At 44.1% G+C, this 25211-nt stretch overlaps 1 protein-coding gene across 5 annotated transcripts in view; it reads right to left on the bottom strand.

Annotated features, from left to right (window-relative positions):
- The window catches only part of NPTN (neuroplastin), a 74359-nt gene that overhangs the window by 2951 nt on the left and 46197 nt on the right, over positions 1-25211 (bottom strand). For 2 of the 5 annotated variants that reach the window (XM_032176155.3, XM_032176158.2), the window contains 4 exons: positions 24518-24612; positions 10659-10792; positions 7132-7405; positions 269-278 (listed from right to left, as the gene is read on the bottom strand). In XM_032176155.3, the coding sequence (XP_032032046.1) occupies positions 269-278; positions 7132-7405; positions 10659-10792; positions 24518-24612 (513 nt within the window). Of the gene's footprint in view, positions 1-268; positions 291-6698; positions 6792-7131; positions 7406-10658; positions 10793-24517; positions 24613-25211 lie in introns of all 5 variants that reach the window. The other 3 variants (XM_032176154.2, XM_032176157.2, XR_009209566.1) reach the window with 2 other exon arrangements.

The raw sequence follows: 25211 nt of genomic DNA, 5'->3' as shown, positions 1-25211 counted from the left end.
TTAAGTATATTGAATACGCAAAATTTGAAAAAAAAGTTTTTTGCATGGTATTCCACTTTGTATGGCCACTGAAAATAAGACTGTATAACCTAGCCTGAGAATCAAGTGGTTTTTAGTCAGATCTGTGTCAAGCTAAGAAATCTACACTGCAACCTTCATTTCTACTCACTGTCTTCCCCTCCAATCTTAGCTACTCCATTTGATTAAACTGCAAACACAACATAATTCAATCAGATACTGTTGAATCAATGTCCAATAAAGTACTTACATTGGTCCAGCTGGTTCATCATCTACATGGTGTTCAGTTTTTTAAAAATCCATGAGAGATAAGAGAAGAAAGGAGAAAACTGTTAGATTCTGCATAAGGATTAATAGAACAGCAAACTGCAAGTGGCAATCATGGCTACTCACAGCATTTATTAAAGGCCATTCCATCTGGAGGTGCAAAACACTCATGGAGTTATTATTTCTAGATTCAAGTTTAAATGGCAGGTATGTTGTTTCAATGGTTTTAGTTAACACTTTGAATGCTTGTCATGAAAAACTGCAACTGTAGCGGACAGATAGGCTGCAACATTGTTATACTCATCTTGTCCCCAAGTTCCAGTGGTTCACTCTTAAATAGATGAGAAGACAAACCAACATTTCAGTTGTAAAATCCTGCTGTTTGTTTTCTTGTGGTGAATGCATGCAGTTTTGGCTCAATCCTGTAATGTGAATGGATGTGTACAATCTGTACATTTAGCCACACATCCTCACTTCCCCAAAGGGCACTCTGTTTTTCTTGCTGTTTTGTAATCTTTAGAAGAGTCTTTAGTCTGGAGAATGAGATTGAGAAGAGGCAACCACAATAGTTCAACCTAAATTGGGTCAGCCATGCTGGGCTATGCCAGCAACAAGTGTATGTATACCAGAGGATGTTCTGTGACACACCAAGGAAAGCTGAACAGTGGTGACATCCCTCTAGAAAAGACTTCAGAAAGACAGGCTCACTCCTGTGCCCTGGCCAAAACCAGAAGCCAAACCCAGGGGAGCCATGAGATAACTTTTTTAAAATCAAAAAGCTGACATTATGAGTTTAAGCCTTCTTAAATTGATACTTTATGATTCCGATTTATAAGTCTTTCGTGTTTCAACTAAGTGCAACTTGATCCCCTTTAAGCTGAGATACACATTCACAGAAAGAGAATGTTTTAAAAAGACCCACAAGGGAAGGGAACAAGTAAGTGCTCTTAGTTTTTATTATACAAAAGTCAGGTAGACTAAACGATTCAGAACAGTTTGATTTCACTGAAGGCTTCTAGAAAAACTCTCAGCAGGATTCCACAAGGGGGCTTGGTGCACATGAAGCAGTTATGGAGATTACAGTCTCAGTGTAGGCATCTGCAGGAGCACACGTCGGGAGTAATGTCTGTCAGAGGGAGACATTGCTCCACCTGTTCCTTCGAGGCAACGGAGAGGCAAAGCCACCGCCAGCACACACAGTGACTGGAGCAAAAAAGGATTTCAAAAAAAAAGAACTAACCACAAACCAATGACTCATCAGCCAAAACAATAGGCTAGCGACACACTAGTGTCCACAGGAGTCCACTACTAACAACAGTATACACTATCAAACGGGTACAGAGAACAAACTAAGACTTAAGGACACCCAAGACATCTGTGTGCTGTGTATGCAGTGGAGAGATACAAAGACATACCAGGTACTAAGACACACAAGCCCAGCCTAAATTCTCCCCTCACAACATCCTAATGCTCAGCATCCCAGCCAAGCCAGCTCAGCTACATGCTAGGAACTAAGCACTTTGGGGATTTAAATGAAAAGACACAGGAGCAAACTTGGAATATTTTTAGTGCTCTGGCTGTGCACTCGAAAATACAAAATTCTAATGCAAGATAGCCGAATCAAGAATACACCAATCTACTCCCAAATTTAAAATAAAAAGCAGGGGAGGGAGAATCGCAATAGCCAGGCTAATCTTTTCAAAGCATGACACTGTAGGCACCAACCCAAGCACCTCACACCACAGGCTGTTTTTCCTTTTGGAGTGTGGGTATTCCCTGGTGTCTGATTAGTAATGTCACTTTCCAGCCCAACAAGCTGGTAACATGCAAAGGGTTGCATGGAGGTGTTTTAGCGACAGTGCCTCCGGCGTAGCTGCCATGCCTGCAAGTGGGAACAGCTGAGATTCACAAGGGGGCAAAATCCCAGGAGCCCTCTTCATCTGTCTCCCCAAATCCACTTTCACACTGACAAAACAGCCTCATGTCTCCCCACTCTCCTGGACTGAATCACTATCTGCAGCACCAATCTCCCCTACAGGTCAGACAAAAAAATGACTTGACCCCTAACAGGGAAGTCAGGGGAGAGGGAAAGAACAGAATTACAGAAAAAAGATACAGAAACCAAAGTAAATGAGGATTAAACAGCAAACTGAAATCCAAATTAGTTGTGAAAGTGAATGAAGTAAACTTGAAGAAAAGTGTTAACATTATGAACTGTGCATCGTATAGACTGAAGCGGAGATTAAACAAACTCCAAAAGCATGCATATCGCTCACTTACCACCATGTTTTAAGGGTTTGATGCAATTGAGGGGGGAAAAAAAAGAAGTCATAGTAACCGACAAATATCAACATACCCCAAACCCTCAGGCCAAAAGATAGCCAGCTTAAACAATGACTGTTCTCTCCACCTCAGTATTACAGCCACTGGCTAGATGAGAGGAAGAGGACTGGGGGGAGAATAGAAACAAGATGCTTCTGGAATCCACCTTATGAGAGTGAAGTTACCGGTGGAGCTGTAGCACACACTGATTTATCTGCGTGTTCCATCTTCCCAACCGAATGGACCACAGCCCTCACTCCCCCTATATCCGCCTCATCATCTAGAAGGGGTGCTCTGCAATGTCTAGTAAATAACGGATTGCCTAATACAATATCACCTCCAAAAAGATGGCTTTAAAGTCCGAATAATGAAGAGTTGACTCTCTGGTCAAAGGTCCTTTGTCACTGCATTCATCTCACTAGAAGGTTTTATGGTTTCTAAATCCACTTAAATTTTGCCTGACCTTAGCAGGTTAGCATTAAACCCAAGAGAGACTGAGTTACTTCCTATTTCCTTCCTTGTTTGGTCCTATTGCATTTTCTCCATGAGGTAACTTGTTACTGACCCAGATGGCCCCTAGTTAACAGACCAGACATTGAATGCATGTTTTAGGTATCGTTTTAAAAGTCACATTTCTTTTCCAATATCCCTAGCCTGTATAAAGCTTCATATGCTACCACATGTTTTGGCCAACTAATAGATTTTGGAACATTAGAACAGCTCTTCATTCTAAAGCGTCTAAAAGAGCTTGGATATAACAGAGCCACTAAAAATGGCCCCCCAAAAAACCTCAAATATCTTCTCCATCAGTAACTTAAAGAGAGTCCCTTTGACTTGCTTATAAAAATTATCCCAATGTAAAAACAGAAAGTTCTTTTTTGGTGCCAGCACTTCTTTTCTTAAATCAGCTCCTGTTTTAATTTGCTGTCTGTGAGGTCACTAAAATATCCAGAAGAACTGAAGTCCTCAGCAACTAAGTGGGTTCACTCCCCAGTCCTCCAGGGCCTGGGGAGGGGAGACTTAAGAGCACACACTGACTGCTCCTGGATTGCAGTCGGCAGGACACCAGCACAGAAGGTGCACCCAAGCAGGTGCCCAGCTGTGACATGGATGTAGGCTAGAGGCTGCTAGCTTGACCTGGTCTTTTTAGAGAATTATCATTTAACATTTTCAGGGAATACAGTCAAGTGGTGAGTAAAGTGAACAAAACAAAGCTCTTATTTGACTCCATCATTCACTTGTTCCTGAAAATACTGAAGGTAAAGGTGATCTGTAGATTAGTCCACCTACAAGACAACCTAGTGGGCACTGATCCTCAAAGAGACCATACAGTGGACTAAAGGAATGCAGGTGGGAGCTTTCATGTAGGAAATGGTCTGAGAATACTCCAGTAGGTGAAGAAAAAAGACATGGGGCTTTTTTTTTTTTTAAAGGAAGCAGCTAAACCTCAATCCTAAGCATTTTCAATGTGAGAAATCTAAATTAATATTTGATTTTCTAGTGAAACATACTTAAACTAAACTATGTAAGTTTAAATTTGTGCTTTTATACTTTTGTATTGTTCACTTAGTGCTTTTGTAGTAAGGGGATGAGACTGCCCAAAATATGAAGACTGCATTCATATAAAAAAAGTTCAGTGAGTCTGAAATGAGCCATGGGTGTATCTTGATAATAAAGTGTTATTTGGCAAAGTAGAAGTATGCCAGGCCTATAAAAAAATTCCCATTTTCCTAATGGTATAAAAAAAATCCAACACAGAGACACAGATGGTTATCTGATAGGTAAACACTTATCACCTCTAACACTCCCAAGTTTGTGTCAAATATAATGTACCTCTTCGTTTATTCCAAAAAGGAGTGTATGTATATATCTATATGAAAATTTGGGGAGGAGCACACGGGAAGAAAGCAGACAGGTAAGTTTGTCCTTCCTATGGAGTGCACAGGGGTTGAGGGGAACCGGCTAAAGAAGGAAAAGGCAGAGAAGAAGGAAAACTCACCAAAGAACATTTCAACTTTTTCTTTTGTTTAATGATTACTTCCAGGAAAGAAGAAAAGCGGGCAGGGGTGGAAGCAGGGAGGAGTTTGAGAGAAAGAGAGAAAGAGACGGAGGAGAAAAACAGAATGGAAATACTGGAGCAAGGGCAAGGTGTGAAGATGGAGAGTGGAGCCTGGCCCACACTGGCTGTCAGAAAGGGAAGGAGAGAAGGCAAACATTGCGATCATTCCAGCATCTCAGATTTTTCACCCCAATGCAACAACAACGAAGTAAACGCTGCTTTCATTACAATACTCTCCCAAGAGACTAGAGCAAGGAGGTTTTACTTTGCACTTACCCTGCCGTCATCTCTTTTAAGGGTAGGATTCGTTACTGTCTATAATAACTTAGTTTAAAAGAGGTACTTTCCCTCCAGGAAGCTGTTCAGATTTGCTGGCCACAGATGTCTCCTATAACAAACTGGTCCCCCATTTGAATTCAGTAACCAAGAAACTCTTATAAAAAGAGAGCTGCTTCCCTGGGCAGGTGTCTGCACTTGTCCAACAGAACAATCCTAACCATTTCTCAAATCTAACCTGCCACATGCACTGCGATAGCAACCTCATAAGCGTGGTGACTTCTTAGGGCAAAGACTAGACCTCTGCTGGGAACACGCTAGGCTGCTGCATCACTCTCATCAGTGGCAGCCAGCCTTGCCTTAAAATTTAAAAATCAGGTTCTGAAGCCCATCTCTGCCTTCTCTTACCTGACTTTTTAGCTTCTCAACCTTTCCAAAAGGCAGGCTGAGGAAGGTGGTATTGGCAAAGCAAAAGCATTCTGGGGGGATAAAAAGGCCCTTTTCAGGAATGAGGCATAACTGATCCCACAGAGCCAAAGCTGGAAATACACGAAAGGCAACTCTTTCCCTTTACTCCCAGGTCTAAATAAAGGTGCACTGTTGCCTTGGGAGTCCTGATATGTAGCAGGAAAGAGAAATACCTGGAGAGAAAAAGCATTAGGAGTACATGAAATCCCAAAGAAAGCAGGTTCACTTCATAAAGTAGGAAAGTAAAACTCCTGGGGACACTCCCACGTTGCAGGAAACTAGAGATTCATTTGCAGAGGCTGTCTGCTCCCAGCCAATGTCACTCCCACGCCTCTGCCCAGCTCACTGCTGAGTGCACATCTGGAGGGCGTCACCAGATATTGTCAGTGTCATCAACAAACCTCCTCACCAGCCACTCAACTTACTGCAGGCAGAGAGATTTAGAACTGCTGAGAAGAAAGGAAAAGATGGGGAAGGGGCTGTTGCTCTCAAACATGTCCTCCCAGAGAGTCTAAAGCCACTGGCATGCCTCTGGAGCCACACTCTTTCTGAGGGAGCACCAGACGTCACTTTGTATTCTCCACTGGACAGCCAGCTGTGTGGGGCAGGATACAGCACCACAGGTGCACAAACACAGGCCCCAGAACAGCTGGACTATGGCTGGCAACCCCACCATCACCCCGGGTCGGCTACCACTGAGCCCAGGGGCACATCCGTCTAGTCTAGCCAGGGACAGACTAGTGGTGGTAACAGTCGGCCAATTAATTTCTGTACGCTGGTCATGTTATAGGGTGGGGATGGGGAGCCAGCTGGGAACCTGAAGTACTGCAGATACAAGTCTCCATCAGCAGCTTCCCTCTTCACAGGAAAAATCGATCACCAAAAATTTCCCAAGGCTTTTCTGACTCTAGGCATATCCAATAACCTAAGACTTCAGCTCTTGCTCTTTCGGGTGCTCAGTGGTGTGCTGTGGTTCTGCTGCTACCATCTCCTCCCTTCTCTGACCCTAGGCCAGCTTGACGGCACAGCCTCGGGGCGTGGACTCCATTTGTTCCGCCTTCGCTATCTCTGTCTTACACTAGATGGGTGGATACATCAGACTCTCCTTTGTCTGTGAGACACAGATGGAAAGCCACCCAGCAGAGAGCCTTGGAAACCTATCAAAGGGACCAACCAAGGAACCAAAGGCTGGCTCGTTCCAATGGCTTTTCTGAGAACAGTCTGACTGGGCTGGGGCAGTTACCTACAGGGGCTACACCAGGCAACCATGTGACAACCAGTTAGATACCTTAAATCTGCCTGAAAGGCCAGGTGGCCTGCCATCTTGGGGTGGCTTCTAGGCTTGACTTGGATTCTCCTCAAGCTCAATCTGCCTGATGATCTGTATTGAAGGAGGACAGAGCTGAACAAAGAGACTGACAGCTGCCCATTCACCACATGGGGCCTGAAAGGCAGATGGGACTAGGGTTTGGAAAACACCCAAACAGAGGGAGAGAGCTAAGGACAGCTCTAGATGGCTAATGCAAAAAATAAAATAAAATAAAAATAAAAAATAAAAATAAAAAACTCTTACGGGTAGGGGGTTAGGAACTGGTATAAGAATTTTCCTTCTTTCCTTTAGGGATTGAATCCCAACATCCCTATAGTCCTCTTTGGGTACTTGGAAACCACCCGAAGGAACCAACCCCAGCAGTACAGCTATTTTGTAGGGATGCTCTTACCGTCAGGAACCTCATCTGGCCTCTTCCTCTTCTCATACACAACAATGATCACCACAAGGATGATAATTTCAGCCAGAATTCCCAAGAAAGGCCAGAGTGGGGCCAGGTGGCTCCGCACCCTGAGGACAGTGACAACAGAGGCGGAGCCAATGGCGTTGGTGGCATTACATTCATACTCGCCAGGGTCTTCTGTGATCTGCAGGTTCACAATGTTCAACTCGGTGTAATTTTCCTTGTTGATGATGAAGAAGCGGCCAGAGGTATTAACAATGTCCTGCAAAAAAGTGAGAATACACAAAGGTGAGAGTGAGTAATTGAGCTAATGTTCAAGAGAGGGTGACACTGCTCTCCGTTCTTTTCAGGCACCAGCCAGAACAAGGAAGCAGTGTCTAAGAGGATTTCATTAATGATTTCCCTTCAGTATCAACAACAACAAATCAACACACTTCTGACAAAGCCAGGCAAGCCTCCCTTACCATCGGTCCTCCAGAATTCCCCGACTTCCACGAGATGAGTGCAGGTCCTACTGCCTGGAGACTCAGAAAAGTCCAACAACCTACTAAATGCTGCCTCAAACACCAGGTAAGAAACCACAGCAGAAAGAGGACGGCGGCAGGAGGGGTGCAACCCCTACAGTCAGGCATGCCTCCGGGACCTCAGGCCTCTCTGATGACCTCAGAGTCAGCATACTGACTTCACGCTTGGTGAGTTCTGAGGAAGTCTCCTTAAACTTCCTCCACAAACAATGCTAAGCACTCACTCCTAGTCAGACTGGGGGAAATTCATAACTTTCCTTTCACTTAAGGACTACAGGGTTAGAGGAAAGGTTATTCAATCAATCAATCAAATATTTATGGCTGGGCACAGAGGCTCATGCCTGTAATCTCAGCACTTTAGGAAGCTAAGGTGGGAGGATCGCTTGAGCCCAGGAGTTCAAGACTGGCCTTGGCAACAAACTGAGACCCCATCTCTACAAAAATCAAAAACAACATTAGCTGAGCATAGTGGTGTACACCTGTGGTCCCAGCTACACGAAAGGCTGAGGCAGGAGGATCACATGAGCCCAGGAGGTTGCTGCACTCCAGCCTGGTAGACAAATCAAGACCCTGTCTTAACACAAAACAAAACAAACAAATAAAATAGAACAAATATTTACTAAAATATGCTGCATGCTTTATATCCTACTAAGAGTAGGTGGGAGGGAGAAGGTGAGATAGGGAGAAGACAGATCTAAAAATGAATAAGGAGCTTGGCCTCAAAAGGGAACCAGACATCCAAAAAGGGATGACTGATTACAGGAATGTGTTAAGAAGCTCCAACAGAGCATGTGTATAGAGTGCTGTAGGGCACAGTGAGTGGCCACAGCTGGAAAGAGTTAGGGAAAGCTTCACAGATGAGCTAACATTTGCACTAGACTGTGGAGGAGGACAGCTGATCAAACAGGGAGGAGCAGTGCAGGCAGGGATTCGCATGGGTGCGAAGGCAGAGGTGCAAGAGTGCACAGGCAGAGGTCGGGACTCAGCAGGATGGCTCACTGCACTCAGCTCATGAGATCCCGGCAGGGAAAAAAACAGACTCATGTGTCTTTACCCTGCAACAACTAAGGCACAATCAGAAATAGGAGAGGAAAAGGGGAATATTATCCTGGAAATGATTCTAGATATGGCATACAATCTTGTCAGCATGTGAGTGCAGGTACATCTGAAACGGGGAACTCATAGCTTTTAAAACAGCTAGTCTGTGATGCCTCAAGCTTCATCTTTCAGATTAAAACACATACTGAGTTAATTCCAACCTGCTTTGGCAAAAGCTCAAGGGCACTCCTTCCCAGTGACCAGCAGAGAGAAATGGACATTTCCTCTCCAGTGCCTTAGGAAGTTCAGTGTCTTGTAAAAAAGACTCAACTCAGCATCTTCACCTCTCCAATCCTCATCCTGCTCCTCATTAACGGGTCTCTGAAATCATCGCTGATGTTGGAGTCATTATCACAACTCAACATTTTATTATCAAGATGTCATGAAGTAGGAAGAATAATGGACTTGAAATTTACAAAAAACTAGATACAACTCTTGGTTTTGCCACTAATTTATCTTGGCTACTATGGAACCCTTCCAAAGAAGCTGGATTAATGATCTTTAAGGTCCTTTTGGATTCTGAAGACTGATAATCAAAGAGGATCCATGGGATCAGAGGAATGCTTGACACCCTCTCTGACAGAAAAGGTAATGGGTCAACAATCATAATGAGAGAGAAAGTGAGGGTCTAAAGCTCTGACTCCCCAAACACCATCATGAATCATCCCACTGATCGGAAAAGATGTTCTCTTTGACCTTTTCTGGGGCAAATACCATCAGGTTCCCAATGTCTAAGGCTGCCAAGGCTGCCCTTGGGCCTCCTCAGGTTGCCCCCATTCCTTATCAGTATGTTCTGTGTTGCAGGAATGTACTGGTAATTGCCCTCAGTACCTTGGGCCTCCTCAGGTTGCCCCCATTCCTTATCAGTATGTTCTGTGTTGCAGGAATATACTGGTAATTGCCCTCAGTACCTTGTTTCCGACCAAAAAAACAAGGCAGGTTCTCTACGACCACTTCAAGAACAGTATTTTCTTCAGGATAAATGGACGAGAATTAGGCTCAGTTCTTTCAGTGTCCTATCCTGAAGGCAAGTGATATGGTTTGGATTTTGTCTCCACCCAAATTTCATGTTGAATTATAATCCCCAGTATTGGAGAAGGGGCCTCGTGGGAGGTGACAGCATCATGGGGGCGGATATCCCCCTTGCTGTTCTCCTGACAGTGAATTCTCATGAGAGCCGGTTGTTTAAAAGTGTGTAGCACCTCCCTCCTTCACTCTCTTCCCCCTCTCCAGCCACCTAGGACCTGCCTGCTTCCCCTTCACCTTCCACCATGATTCTAAGTTTCTCTACTTACAGGGATCACTTAGGAAGAAATAAACAGCAACTGCAGTCTAAAAAATAGGTAAGTTTCAAGGATCAAAGAAGCCTGAGGGAGAGGCTAATTCTTTGGATTTAGCTTTATCTTAACTATATTACCTGTCAATGCCTCACCTTCAGTTACAGTAATCTGAAAGCAATAAAACTCAAAGCAGGCCAGATGTCACTATGTTGTCTAAAACAGGAAAGATCATCTTTCCTGTGTTTCCTGAGGCCTCCCCGACAATGCTTCCTGTAAAGCCTGTGGAATCATGAGCCAATTAAACCTTTTTTCTTTATGAATTACCCACTCTCTGGAAGTTCTTTACAGCAATGTGAGAACGGACTAATACAGCGAGCAATCTAATCTCTTACCAGATGGACAGCTTTAGCAAATAATGTATAGGGATTTTTGTGCTGGAAGAAACTGTCAATGACCTCTTGATTCATGCTGTAAACCGTTCATGACTCTAGAAAGGGTGACCCTCGCCATGCACACATCCGAGGATACAGCTACTACAGTAACTGACCCACATGTCTGGACCTCTGCAGGGAAAACTCCAGCAACCACAGACCCGGGCCTGCCTCCTACTCACCATGGGCATCCCGTTCTCCTTCTTGCGCCATATCCAGTCTGGGTGGGGGTAGCCAACTGACTTGCAATACATCGTGGCATCCTGCCCTTCATTCTTGTTCTCACTCCGTTTATGGCCAGTGATGTCAGGAGCGGCTGTGAGAAAGCGTTAGATGCAGTTACCATGGAAGCCTACTCCAAACAGGATACAAAGGCCCCACCTTCTGGCTCAGAGCCCTGCTTGTAATGCAGTCAGTCTTTATGCTTACTTTCATACTCAGCTTTGATGAAGAGCATTTCAGGTCAGAATAGGGTAAAGGGACCAACCCCATCCTCTATCTCCCACCCGCTAAAGATGCCCAGGCAGATACCAGGCTCTACTAATGTAGGTGATTCTCCAACCTACTGGAAAAGGATGCAGGTCCAACTGCCCTCAATTAAGCCCACCTTTAAAGAAAATGCAAACAAACGCTATTATCTCTTCTATCAGCCCAAGTTTTTTCTTAAAATACCTGCATGAACAACAATTATGCATCCTGTCAAATATCACACATTCCCTTAAGGAAATGAGATTCTGAGATAAAACAACTATAATCAAGTCCTATTACAAGGTATGTAAAAACAATGAATGCTTGGAGAAGCTACTCAATGAATAACAATGACCAAGGCTCTCCCAGGAAAGAGAGAATCCAGAAACTGGTCTTCACAAGGAGGAAGAAAGGAATGAAGAGGAAATTCAACCAGTGTCCCAAGAGATTTTTTTTTTTAATTGAATGACTGATTGAGATGGGGTCTTATTCTATCATCCAGGCTGCAGCATAGTGGCATGATCACTGCTCACTGTAGCCTCAAGCTCCTGGGCTTAAGTGATCCTCAGCTCCCAAGTAGCTAGAACTACAGGCACATGCCACCACACCTGGTTAATTTTTAAATTTCTTGTATAGACGGGGTTTTACTATATTGCCCAGGCTGGTCCTGAACTCCTGACCTCAAGTGATCCTCTCACCTTGGCCTCCCAAAGTGCTGGGATTACAGGTGTTTGCATCTGCACCTGGCCCTAAGACCTTTTATTAACAACTTAAGAATCTGCCTTGGACACCTGATTTGCAACAATTTCCTAGACTGAACCCAATATAGAAGGAATTTCAAGACATGCTAGAGGCCGTTGGTCTTCTCTATTTATAGGGATCACTTAGGAAGAAATAAACAGCAACTGTAGCCTAAAAATTAAGTTTCAAGGATCAAAGAAGCCTGAGATAAAGGCTAATTCTTTGGATTTAGCTTTATCTTAACTATATTACCCGCCAATGCTTCACCAGTTACAGTAATTTTTTTGGAGACAGAGTTTCGCTCTTGTCGCCCAGGCTGGAGTGCAATGGTGTGATCTTGGCTCACTGCAACCTCCACCTCCCGGTTTCAAGCAATTCTCCTGCCTCAGCCTCCTGAGTCACTGGGATTATAGGCATGCGCCACCATGCCCAGCTAATTTTGTGTTTTTAGGAGAGATGGGGTTTCATCATGTTGGTCAGGTTGGTTTTGAACTCTTGACCTCAGGTGATCTGCCCGCCTTGGCCTCCCAAAGTGCTGGGATTACAGGCATGAGTCATCACGCCCGGCTAATTTTGTATTTTTAGGAGAGATGGGGTTTCACCATGTTGGTCAGGCTGGTCTCGAACTCCTAACCTCAGATGATCTGCCCGCGTTGACCTCCCAAAGTGTTGGGATTACAGGCATGAGCCACTACACCTGGCTGGGTTACAGTAATCTGAGAACAATAAAACTCAAAGCAGGCTGGATGTCACTCTGTTATCCAAGATAGGAAAGATAATCGATATGCCTTGGTCCCAATTCCAGTTTTGTTGGTTCTTTCGTTATTCTGGGCTTTGCTGCTATAGCCATTATCAAATGGAGACACCTCGTGTCCTTGTCTACCTCCCAGTGTTCCTGCATAGATGAACAGGATGTCGAAACATTCATCTTGAGACTGTAGAAGCCTGTACAATTGCACTGGGGCTAATCTCATGTTCCACCTTTGACTGGCTCGGCTTTTCTTGGCTTAAAAACAATGCAAAGCCCTACTAGTCACAGAATGTGCTTCCCAGGCACAAACTGGTTTTAGACTCATCCTCCAGAGACACCTGGATGGGTATGCACTGGGCAAGGCCCCAAGCTGTCTCTGTAACCAGTCCCTGCCAAACTGAGGCCTGCTGAGTAACACTCAGTGTGAAGTGTTTTCTAGATAGTACGTTTCAAAGGAAGTATCTTTTTTTATTTCCAGGCCAAGTTTCTTACTACAGAAGGAAGTGGTCAACCTGGCTCTATCTCATTCCCACAAAACCAGACTTTTCCCATAGCTACTCAGTCACTTCTTAGGCTGACTGTTCAACCCAGTCACCCTTTCTCAGAGCTTACTTCAGTCAATAAATTCCAAGCACTCCAAGGAGCAGGCTCCATAGCCACACAGGACCCAGCATGTCCGAAGCATTACCATGTGCTGCTCCAGTCAGCCATGCTTCACTCATCTGGCAAACACCTGCTGAGCACCCACTACACACCAGATATGTCAGACTGGTTGGGTAAGGCTTTTGTGATGAGATGAACTTTAGCATGGTCGTGAAGAAAGTAAGGGAGTATATACAAGTTTCCTGACCTGTGGTAAGTAAAGAATGTCACTTTTTTTTTTTTTTTTTTTTTTAAACGGAGTCTCTCTCTGTTGCCCAGGCTGGAATGCAGTGGTGTGATCTTGGTTCACTGCAACCTCTGCCTTCCGGGTTCAAGTGATTCTTCTGCCTTGGCCTCCCAAGTAGCTGGGATTATAGGCATCTGCCACCACACCTGGCTAATTTTTGTATTTTTAGTAGAGATGGGGTTTTACCATGTTGGCCAGGCTGGTCTCAAACTACTGACCTGAAGTGATCCACCTGCCTCGGCCTCCCAAAGTGCTGGGTTTACAGGCGTGAGCCACTGCGCCTGGCGAAGAATGTCACTTTCTAACAGGCCAGGAACCCCAAGTTATCTTGGGACCTCAAGAGGAGAGGAATTTGCCCAACTCATAAGTATTTGAGGGTACAAACCCATGGCTGGGCTCGACTTTTTGAAAGTCTTATCTGAGATTCTTCATGGAACAGAGTTGTCAAAGCCAATTTAAAAAGCCTAAGTGAAAAATAACTATTCTTGCTGCACTTTATGCAAATAATCAGGCCAAGTACAGTAAGAATAAGTTTATTTTATAAATAAATCAGTTCTATCATGATTTGTTTTTAATAAAAATGGGGACTGGAGAGAGAAAAATTATGCTTCAAAAGAAAAACTATAGTATACTGTTGTTAGCTGTTCTTGAGGTTTTTTCCTGCAGTTTAGATGAAATTCTAAATTCTTTGTGGGTTGGAAGGCCCCAAACTAATGCTTTCAAATCTTTGCTTTTAAAATTGGGAATTGTACTCCTCATCCTAGGACTCGTTATTTACCTTATAGTAGGCTGTTCACTTAAACACTGTAGTAAAACTTTCGATGAGAGTAGTAATGTTTTTCCCACACAAGCCTTGGAATCCTAGCCAGGCCTGCATGAGTACACTCAGACAGTAATAAAGCAGTTCCACTCTTCTCACCTTGGGGTTCACTCCCATTCCCACTACGTCCCCTATCAGCAGGAAGAAGCCAGAGTGATCGATGGCCTTTCCCCATCTTCAGAGCCTACACCTTAAGATTAAGGTGTTATAAAACCCAAAGGGAGGGACTGAAACCGTCTTTGCAAAATTATGACTGAGACAGTGAAAGAGATCAAACTTAGCTGCTCCATCTTACTTCTAACCTCCAAGCTGTCCTTGTTCACTCCTGGGCGCAGGCTGAACTAACTTTGGGAGAAACTTAGTTTATAGTTTAAACAAAGATGGTAACAACCCTTTCCCAAAACAGACCCCCTTCTTGTCTGGGGACTAGATTGCCTTTGTAGGACTAACATTAGCCACAAGATTAGAAATTATGGTTTAGGAGTCATGCAGCTGGAGGCTACAAGATTCTGACCCTCCCTAAACTGCTCCTAAGATCAGTGCTTGAGATATTTTGCAGACCTTGCATTTGATGGATCAGCTGGCCCCACCCAGATCAATAAACAGGCTCATCTGATCTTGTGACCCCCACCCAGGAACTGACTGAGCACAAGAAGACAGCTCCAACTCCCTATGATTTCATCTCTAACCAATCAGCACTCCTGGCTCACTGGCTTCCCCCGACCCACCAAGTTATCCTTAGAAACTCCGCTCCCTGAATGCTAGGGGAGACTGATTTGAATAGTAATAAAACTCTGGTCTCCCAGCAAAAAAGAAAAGAAGGGAGTACGTCACACGTATCTGTAGGAAGAACACTCTAGGTCGAGGGAAATGCAAAGGTCTTGAGGTAGGATTGTGCTTGTTATGTACAAGGAACAGCAAAGAGGATTTGATTGGAACATAGTAAGCAAGGAGAAGAGAGCAGGAGATAAAAGAAATTAGAGAGACTGGGGACCCAGATTAGACAGGACTTTGTAGGCCACCATAATGACTTTGGCAGTTATAGTGAGTCAGCCGGGAAGCCACTGGTGAATACTATGTGCAGGTATAAAATGATGGGTGTGTTTTAACAGGCTCCCCGTGGCTACTATGTGAACAAGAACTGCAGAGACAGCAGTGGAAGCAAGACCAAGCAGGAGGCTATTAGAGTAACCCAGGCAAGGGAGAGGCTGGTTTCCATGGGGGCAGTAACAGTGGAAATAACGAGAAATGGTGAGATTCCAGGTATATTTTGGAGGTTGAGTTAACATATTTGCTAATGGATTGAATGTGGACTGTGAGAAGAAAAGGAGTCAAGGATCACACCAAGGTTTCGGCCTGAGTAACTGTGAGAACGGAGTTGACAGTTACTAAGATGAGGAAGATTGCAAAAGAATAAGAGTGTTTTTTGTTTGCTTAATCTTAGTTTGTTCTGTTAAAAGACAGAGAAACAGTGGTGGTAAAAACCAGAAGGTCAAGGTCTAGAACATGGTAAGTTTAAGATACTTATTGCCGGGCGCGGTGGCTCACGCTTGTAATCCCAGCACTTTGGGAGGCCGAGGCGGGTGAATCACGAGGTCAGGAGATCGAGACCACGGTGAAACCCCGTCTCTACTAAAAATACAAAAAATTAGCCAGGCGTGGTGGCGGGCGCCTGTAGTCCCAGCTACTCGGAGAGGCTGAGGCAGGAGAATGGCGTGAACCCGGGAGGCGGAGCTTGCAGTGAGCCGAGATTGCGCCACTGCACTCCAGCCTGGGGGACAGAGCCAGACTCTGTCTCAAAAAAAAAAAAAGATACTTATTTAACATATGGCTAGGTGCGGTGGCTCATGCCTGTAATCCCAGCACTTTGGGAGGCCGAGGTAGGCAGATCACCTAAGGTCAGGAGTTTGAGACCAGCCTGGCCAACATGGTGAAACCTTGTCTCTACAAAAATACAAAAATTAGCCAGGCATAATGGTAGGGTGCCTGTAATCCCAGATACTTGGGAGGCTGAGGCGAGAGAATTGCTTGAACCCGGGAGGTAGAGGTTGCAGTAAGCCGAGATCATGCCATTGCACTCCAGCCTGGGCGACAGAGTAAGATTCTATCCCCCCCCCCAAAAAAAAAAGATACTTACTTAACATCCAAGTATTGGGAGGCCAAGGCAGGCGGATCACGAGGTCAGGAGATCAAGACCATCCTGGCTAACACGGTGAAACCCCGTCTCTACTAAAAATACAAAAAATTAGCCGTGCATGGTGGCGGGCACCTGTTGTCCCAGCTATTCAGGAGGCTGAGGCAGGAGAATGGCACGAACCCGGGAGGCAGAGCTTGCAGTAAGCTGAGATCGCGCCACTGCACTCCAGCCTGGGCGACCGAGCGAGACTCCGTCTCAAAAATAATAATAATAATAATAATAATAATAATAATAATAATAATCCAAGTAAAAATATCAAGTAGGCAGTAAAACAGCCAAGTCTGGAGCTCAGGGAAATGTTCTATGTTAGAGATATAAATTTCAGATTATCAGCTTATATGTGGTACATTTTCCCATTTTCATTCTCCTTTGACCCAAAGAGGACACCCACTTTGGGCCAGTTATTGGCAATAGTACTATGAATTCAGTACTATCAGCTTTTGCTTTGGGGACTCATTTCCAAGACTGTACATTAGAACCATCTAGAATGCTAAAAGTTGAGTCGACAGCTGCACTGCCTCTGAAGTCACTATTCTGAAAGGACCCAAACTTAAAGGTCAAGATTGGGAAGGGGGCTAGGAACAATCTTCACTCCTGCCTTGGTGTGTGGGAGGAGAAGACCACCACTTCCCCTCTTTATTCGACACTCTGGGAAAGGGTGGCCACCATACTGGGGGACACTCAACCAACCAATGGAGAGGCCGGCACACTGAGGAACTGAGGGCCACTGCCAAGAGCCGTGTAAGTGAGCTGTACACATGGAGTGGATCCTCCAGCTCTGGTCAACCTTTCAGATGACTGCAGCTCCAGCCAACAGCTTGACCAAAATCTCAGGAAAGGCCCCAAGCCAGAACACCCCACTAAGCTGCTCCCTAATTACTGACTCACGAAAACTGTGAGGTGGTAAGTGCTTATCATTTTATGCCACTAAGTTTTGGGATAATTTATTATGCATATTTGTATGTATAGATACAAATATACCAATTGATGAAGCAGACATTACCCCACATTTTAAAATTGGAAAACTCAAGTTTGGAAAAGTAACTTAATGTTTAAATGGTAAAGCTAGAATCCAAGTTCAGGGTTGTCTGAATCCAGAGACCATGGTTTTTGTACTTTAACATACTGAGGGGAAAATAAACTAGAACAGAGTCCACAAAAATAAAAATATACAACATGCGAGGAGGGAGACCATCAGGACAAATACCTAATGCATGTGGGGCTTAAAACCTAGATGATAGGTTGATAGGTGCAGCAAACCACCATGGCACAAGTATACCTATGTAACAAACCTGCACGTTCTGTACATGTATCTCAGAACTTAAAGTAAAATTTTAAAAATATATATATATTTATATATGTATATATTTATATGTGCATTATACATCATGCATTACTGGTAACTGCAGAGCAAAGAGCCCAAAAGTTATCTTTACTTATAGATGTGCTAAAACACCTTAGACCCAAAGCAGAACTGATTTACCGGTCAGACTTTACTCTGTATTAGTGTAGCATAAAGACAGAGCTTCAGACCTGAAAACATGGAAATCTGGACTTGATCTCAACTCTATTACTCACCAACTGAGTAACCCAGGGCAGATCACGTCAAATACTCTGAGTTTTAGTATTGTAAAATGACAGTAACACTCACATGTTTCAGAGGTCTTGTGAGGATTAAATTACATCTCCGTACTAATCTAGAACATGGTTGGAACTCAGGGTCAAGCATTTAAACATCAGTCAGGGAAAGGAAAGGCTAAGGCTTGGACTCTGTCATTAGTTCTAAGAAATCAAAGATACTGATTACTATGTGCTCTCCCCATTTGCTGATACAAACAGGACTTTTGTTTGTAGCTCTAAAAATAAGGTTTAATCAGGTCAGATACTGATAAATTATCTGATTAATGGCCTATTTTAGTGCCTCACCTTCTATGGGCTTGCCATTTAATAAGGGACTGCTTAACCAGATTTTGTTGGTCTAAAAGCAGGTCTGAGCATCTAACTAAGCCTTCATATCCTGAAGGAGACAGAGACAATACTCTGTGCTTCCCTTTACCCTCTTAGTGGGGCACAGACTAAGTGGCAAGAGCAAGGGGTAGGAGCAACAAAGTAACAAAAAGACCCTTAGAAGAGATCTCTGATCCACTCAGGAATTCATTCATTCTCTGGCCTTGTTAGTCACATATTCTAGTCACACTGGTTAATTGATATTCCTCCAGTATCCTAATAAACAGCAACACAGGGGTCCCAAAAGAGTCTCAGTTACCCAACAGCACCTGACCCAATTTCATTATCTGGGCAGTCTGGGACTCTGGCTGAGGACAAATACATGTTCCTTAGTACCCTCTGCTACCCCAGCCTGGTGCACTTAGAGCAAAAGGTCAGCTTCTAGGCCAGGCTGGATGCTGTAGAAACTGTCAACTCAGGCCATGGAGGCGCATTTCAGATGATATTAAATAAAGTTAACAGAACAGACTTAAGAAAGTGATCAAGATATAAGGCCTCTTTACAGACACTGCTTATATGGTGCTCACTTTTTTTTTATTTTTGAGACGGAGTTTTGCTCTGTTGCCCAGGCTGGAGTGCAGCGGTGTGATCTCAGCTCACTGCAACCTCCGCCTCCCGGGTTCAAGCGATTCTTCTGCCTCGGCCTCCCGAGTAGCTGGGACTACAGGCAGGCACCGCCACGCTTGGCTAATTTTTGTATTTTTTAGTAGAGACGGGGTTTCACCATCTTGGTCAAGCTGGTCTGGTCTTGAACTCCTGACCTCGTGATCTGCCTGTCTCAGCCTCCCAAAGTGCTGGGATTACAGGCGTGAGACACCACGCCTGGCCTTGGTGCTCACTTCTTAAAGCATGTTCATAACCTAGCAACTTATTTTCAAAGAAAATCTACCCTTAAAGGTGTTGTCAATGAGTAGGCTGTTTCCAAGTAAACACAGAGATTCTGCACTTACAGTCTATTTGCTTCCTTCATGCAACCTATCAAATCCCAAAAACACCTATCTTTGTGGTGGACAAAATGAACACTTGGCTGAAGGCAGTGGGAGAGTGAAGATTTACTGTTTGCCAAGAGCTATGCCCAAGAAGGAATATGAGACCGGTCAAGACAGAAGCAAGAAGGATGCAGGCTTTTGGCTCAAACAAGCATTCTCCACCCACAGCAGATTCATCATTGGTTGTGAACACTAAAGCAGTCTAGGACAGGCGCCTCCTTCTGCAGGTGAAACCACTGAGTAAGAGGTGCAGAAGTTTCCTCGAAGACAGTGATCCTCAATCCTGGCTGTATACCATAATCACCTGATGTGCCTTAATCTGATGCCCAAGCCACAGTTCATATGAATTAAATCAAAATGGAGAACCATTGTTCTATCACCTTTCCTGGCACCAGTACTGGAGGTCAGATACCCCCCACAAGACAGGGAGATGAGTGGATAGAGGTGTGGGAGTCATTCAGGTGACTTTTCCAAGCTGAGAAACTGACAAATTGAAATTTTCCAATAACACTAGGAAAATGGACTTGGAAATCACTTCCTTCAATAACCAACCTCTCCCAGCCTACATCTTTCTCCCGTGCTGGATGCTTCCTGCCCTCAAACATCGGACTCCAAGTTCTTCAGCTTTGAGACTCGGACTGGCTCTCCTTGCTCCTCAAGCTTGCAGGCAGCCTATTGTGGGACCTTGTGACCATGTAAGTTAATACTTAACAAACCCCCACATATGTATCTCCTATAAGTTCTGTCCCTCTAGGAAACCCTAATACACAACCTCTCATCTCTGTCCACATAAGGGAATCTAGACCGTCAGAGCCACACAGAACAAAGGAACCTTAAAGATGAGCTATCTCATTCTACTTCATCAGGCACTTGAGGAAGCTGAGACCCAGAGAAGGGAAGTGACTAGTCAGAGTCACTGTGTTTAATGGCAGGACCACAATTAGAACACATTTCTCCTAACTCTTAGTCAAGGCCTTTTAAATGTTACATGCTCAACAGAGCACCATGGCTTGGTGCTTAGGAGCACAGGATCTAGTGCTAGGGTGCCTGAGTTAGAACCCTGGCTCCACCAGTTAACTCTGTGACACTGGGCCAGTTATTCCCTCAAGCCTCAATTTTCTCACCTGGGAAGTAGAGATAATAATCGCACTTATCCCATAGAGTTGTGGACACTAAAGGAGAGAAAAGGAACAAATAATGCACCTAGCACAGTGCCTGACTCACATATTAAGGAAGGTCAGGGTGGCACCTTGAAGAGAGGAAAAGAAAGTGCAGGTATGGTTTTTGGGTTGAAGTTAATGTTCAAAATGCCCTAGCAGCTTCATATTATTATGCCTTCAAAGACTTCTCAAGTCACAGCAATTCTGAGTCAGAAGCAGGTTGCTTTGACATCAGTTCTGACCTAAAGGATGTCACAACCTCTATGCATCCTCACCTATCACACTAGCTGCCTTTCCTGACTGTCAGTGAAGAAAGGACGCTGGAGATGCTGTGCATGCTGAAAGTGCTGTGTGAATGTGGTCTGTGTATCACTGCTCTTCACAATGATCTTCATCCCGACCACACTGCCTTAGCCAGTCTGGATTAATATGTCACTTGTAATGCACCATGACAGAGTAGGAAATAGGAAGGCAGGGCAAGGCCACTTATAGATATCCTAACCTTTATTCTTAATAGTCAAATATAGAGAGAGCTAAGGAGTAGGGAGGAGAAAAACAAGATCAATCCTGGCTCTCACAGCAAACCAAAAGACTGAAACTCATTTGAAATGTCCAATAAGGAGGGTGAGATGAACCTAGTAAGACAACAGCCTCAACCCCCTTCTGGGCTGGGATGTGCCTCTCACAAGAGGCAGTGACATATTTGTTGCAAAGGATTGGATGACCAACAAAATCCTTTTCCAAAAACAGCAATAAAATTCAAACTCTTTCTTTCTTGTACTAACCAAAATGGTTAAGGGATAAGGATACTGCTTGGGAGTCATGAGAGCAATTTTTTTCTTTTTACTTTGTAAATGATATCGGGATTTTTAATTTGCTTTTTTGTGAGCACTTTTTTTTTTTTAATTTTAGAAAAGGAAGGAAGGAGAAGAGGGAAGGAGTAAGGGGCAAAAGGTTGAAAAATTATAGGGATAGAAAATTTCAACATCTATTCATTCACGAATTCTCTGTAAGGTGTGCACTCTGGTACCACAGCCTCTGAAGAGTCACAAGCTGAGGACAGAGATGCCCTCCTCAGTATTAGCTGAGTGGATCCCAGAGGGGTGGGCTTTGGGCTCCACAAGGCCTCATCACTGCTGTCTTCCCTCTCCTGACCAGCCCTGCTCCATCTTCATTCTCCGCATCTGTGCAGATCACCTGCTGAATACCTGAGAAACATAACCCTCAACTGTATCTTCCTGTTTATACTATGCCACATTGTGTCCTTTAAAAAAAAAAAAGGAAGAGAATTTAAAAACCTGCTTCAGATACAAGGCCTCCCCCACTACATGTAGATACTCCTATCCTCCAAATTCCTTTCTTGACGGTGATCTACAGGCTTTGGTTAAAAAACATGATCATTTTGGCTCTGTTCCCAGGCCACTGTCCCTCTGTCTGGTTCCTTCAGCCTTCTTTTCTTTTGTAGACTACAGATAACTCAAGATTTGGTAATCTGACAGATAACGCCCAGTCCCTGGCTAGGTTAAATCCTTCACTTCCCACAGTGCCGAGCCCAAACACCACCCCAGAAATGTTCTGAAAGACAAGAAAAGGCAGATGGGAAAGAAATGGCTGAGAGCAGAATAGACGTTGAAGAAATATATATGCATGGTCTGAATTATATGCCCTGTTGTGCTGATTCAGTTAAAGCCACACAGGAAGATTCTGAGAGACTCCTTTCAGCCAAGAGGCCACTGATGTTCTCGGAACCTCTCTGTTCTCAAGTACAACTACCTCTTAACTCTCTATTACTCAGCAGATTTTTCAAATCACTACAGCTATAAAAAGATAACTGTCTCTTATCCCCACCCTGGAGACACTAAGGGAATAAAATGAGGGTTTCTATTAAAATGTTTTCGGAACTAACATACAGACATGTACTACTCCAAATGCAAGGCAGTTTTTCTACCCCAACCACAATTGGAGGTTAGCCTAGAATATGATCCTGGGCCTATGGCAAACCTTTTAAAACTTATACAGAAAAAGCGAAGTGTTCATAGTCTTTACCAGACTCAACTATCCATAACTTGGAAGACAAGACATTAAACATTGAGCTCTTTTCTATCCAGGTATTGGGGGGAGAAGGAAAGACAGGCTAGAATTCTTTACAAATTTTCTTGAGAGATAAACACACAGTCTATCTATCCAAGGTGGTCCAGAATATGGTTTAGGATATTTATGAAACAGAATTCCCTCAAGGTCTACTTCTGTAAAACCAAGATACCACCACCTGCCTCACCTTCTACACAGGGCTATTTGTACAGTGAGAATGCAACAGTGCATAGTAAGCACCTTGAATATAACACGTAAGTTGTAACTTGCTCTGAAAATACTCCTGGCCTACAGCATCCTATTCTCTGACCCTGGCAACTGCTGCTTCCTACCTGCTGAAGAGACTATGAAGAAAGATGCCCCTAGGGCCACTAAACCCCCACCTTCGTAAGCAGCCAAACAAATGGAAAAACCATTTTGATTTCCACTCTTGAAAGTGCTATTTAGAAATCATTAACTCAGTCACTGACGATTACAGTTAGTTAGGACTAATTATCTCTTAGGCTTGGTGAGCACAATGAACTAGACACCCCACTGTTTCCTTCCCTCACCCACCCTGCCTCTCTGCACTTGGACTTTGTGCCGAAGGCTCAGCCAGGAATGCTGCAGGGCCTCAAGTCTCACAGAGAGGTCTCCCCACACAATTCAGCTCACCTAGGCTGGGGAAAGCCCTCACTGGCTTAGAGAAAATGTTTTCCCACATCCTTCATCCTCATGTTGAATACATGTGGCATTCTTCTAAAATGGGTAGAAACCAAGGTTTCTCCAAGAAAAGCCACTAAAAAAATCAAATGCCAAGTTCTCTGGCCCACTGTGACCTGTAACTGTAACTCCTTTAGGCATTCAGAATTAAACTGGCAGCTGGAGGAGGCAGTGGCCATCCCTACATCAACCAAGTTTAGGACTGTGTCACCAAGATACTACTTTCTTTTAATAACACCATATAATGGAAACTTTGAATGTGTCTAAGCCTTTCTTGAATCTGCATTTTTAACCTTCCAAATATTTTAGGAAGACCTGAATACCTATTATACGGGCCCTTCCTTCTCCTAAATTTGTCCTTCTAGCTTCCAGGGATAACTTTATGGATTTAAAGAACAAGTCTGTGTCCTTACTAAGCAAAATGAGAAAGACTGAAAATAAAAAACCTGACCTCAAACAGTAGCCCTGCCTTCTCATGATAATTTTGTGAGAGTAGAAAAAACATTGGATTGGGGGTCAAGACCTGTGTTCTAGACTAGCTCTGCCACAAACTCACTGTGTGACAGACAGCTAGAGGTTTCACTATTCTGGGTCTCAGATGCTTCTTTGAAATAACTTAGGAAAGCTGAAATTTATGATGTTGGCTGACTCCAACTTTTATAGTTCTGTTTGCCCTTCTTGGAACTTTCTGCTACTGCCTCATCTTTCAAAGGTTCCTATTAAAATTCTAATGAATTATCCACAAACAGCTGATGTCCACTCTGCACAGTGTACTTTCCCCTCAATCCTGCTGGCCCACAGAAGACCTATGTAATCATACTTGTAAGGCACTGATCTAAGAGCTTTACAAAGCCTTGGGCCATAGGAGCTGCCAACATTCAAACATTTTTGACATATAAAAACAGCAATTTTATGCAGTTCAATCCATTAACTTATTTAATCCTCCTAAAAGACCCATGATGTAAGTACTGCTGATACCCTCATTTTAAAAATGAGGAAAAGGAAGCAAAGAGAAGTTAGTAAACCACCAAGGCCACACAGCTAGTAGATGATGGGGTTTGAATTTAAACCTAGGCAGCCACGCTCCTGAGCCTGTGGCCTAACCATAACATTATATTGTGTCTCGACATGGAAAGAAGAGGAGCTTGAAGACTGGGACTCCAGACCAAAGTACTGTCTTGGAAGGAGAGTGAGAGGCTCACACCACAGCCTCTGCTGGGTTGTACCTTTCACTTCAATGGTGGCGTTTGCTTTAGGAGCGCTGACAAAGTGATATACGCAGTGGTATTCGCCTGAATCCTCAGCTCTCGGCTTATTGATCCTGCAGAGATGAGAAGAAAAACCAAGTGAGGAAACTGGGAACGGTCAAAATATACAACAGAAGGAGAATCAAACGGGTAATCAGGGATCCTGCTCTCCAAACCCTTAAAGCAACTCACCTCCTTCTAACTAAAAGCAAAAATCCCTCTCTGTGCATCCTAAAACATTAACGTCTTGCTCTTTTCCAGGTGCCAAGAATACAAAGATGGAACAGCAACATGGTCCCTAACCTTAGGATGCTCTGGTCTATTGGGAAAAACAAAATGCAAAAGAAGTAATCAAAATAGAAGGATGTCCAAAGTACTATAGTTTATATTCAGATATACAGTATAAAACCATCACGGCTGGGCATGGTGACTCACCCCTGTAATCCCAGCACTTTAGGAGGCTGAGACGGGTGGATCACGAGGTCAGGAGTTCAAGACCAGCCTGGCCAAGATGCTGAAACCCCGTCTCTACTAAAACTACAAAAATTAGCTGGGTGTGGTGGCACACGCCTGTAATCCCAGCTACTCGGGAGGCTGAGGCAGGAGAATCACTTGAACCCGGGCAGCAGAGGTTGCAGTGAGCCAAGATCACGCCAATGCACTCCAGCCTGGG

Source organism: Hylobates moloch, unplaced genomic scaffold (assembly GCF_009828535.3).
Source record: "Hylobates moloch isolate HMO894 unplaced genomic scaffold, HMol_V3 SCAFFOLD_14, whole genome shotgun sequence".
Taxonomy (NCBI): domain Eukaryota; kingdom Metazoa; phylum Chordata; class Mammalia; order Primates; family Hylobatidae; genus Hylobates; species Hylobates moloch.
This window is presented reverse-complemented; position numbering and strand designations above follow the sequence as displayed.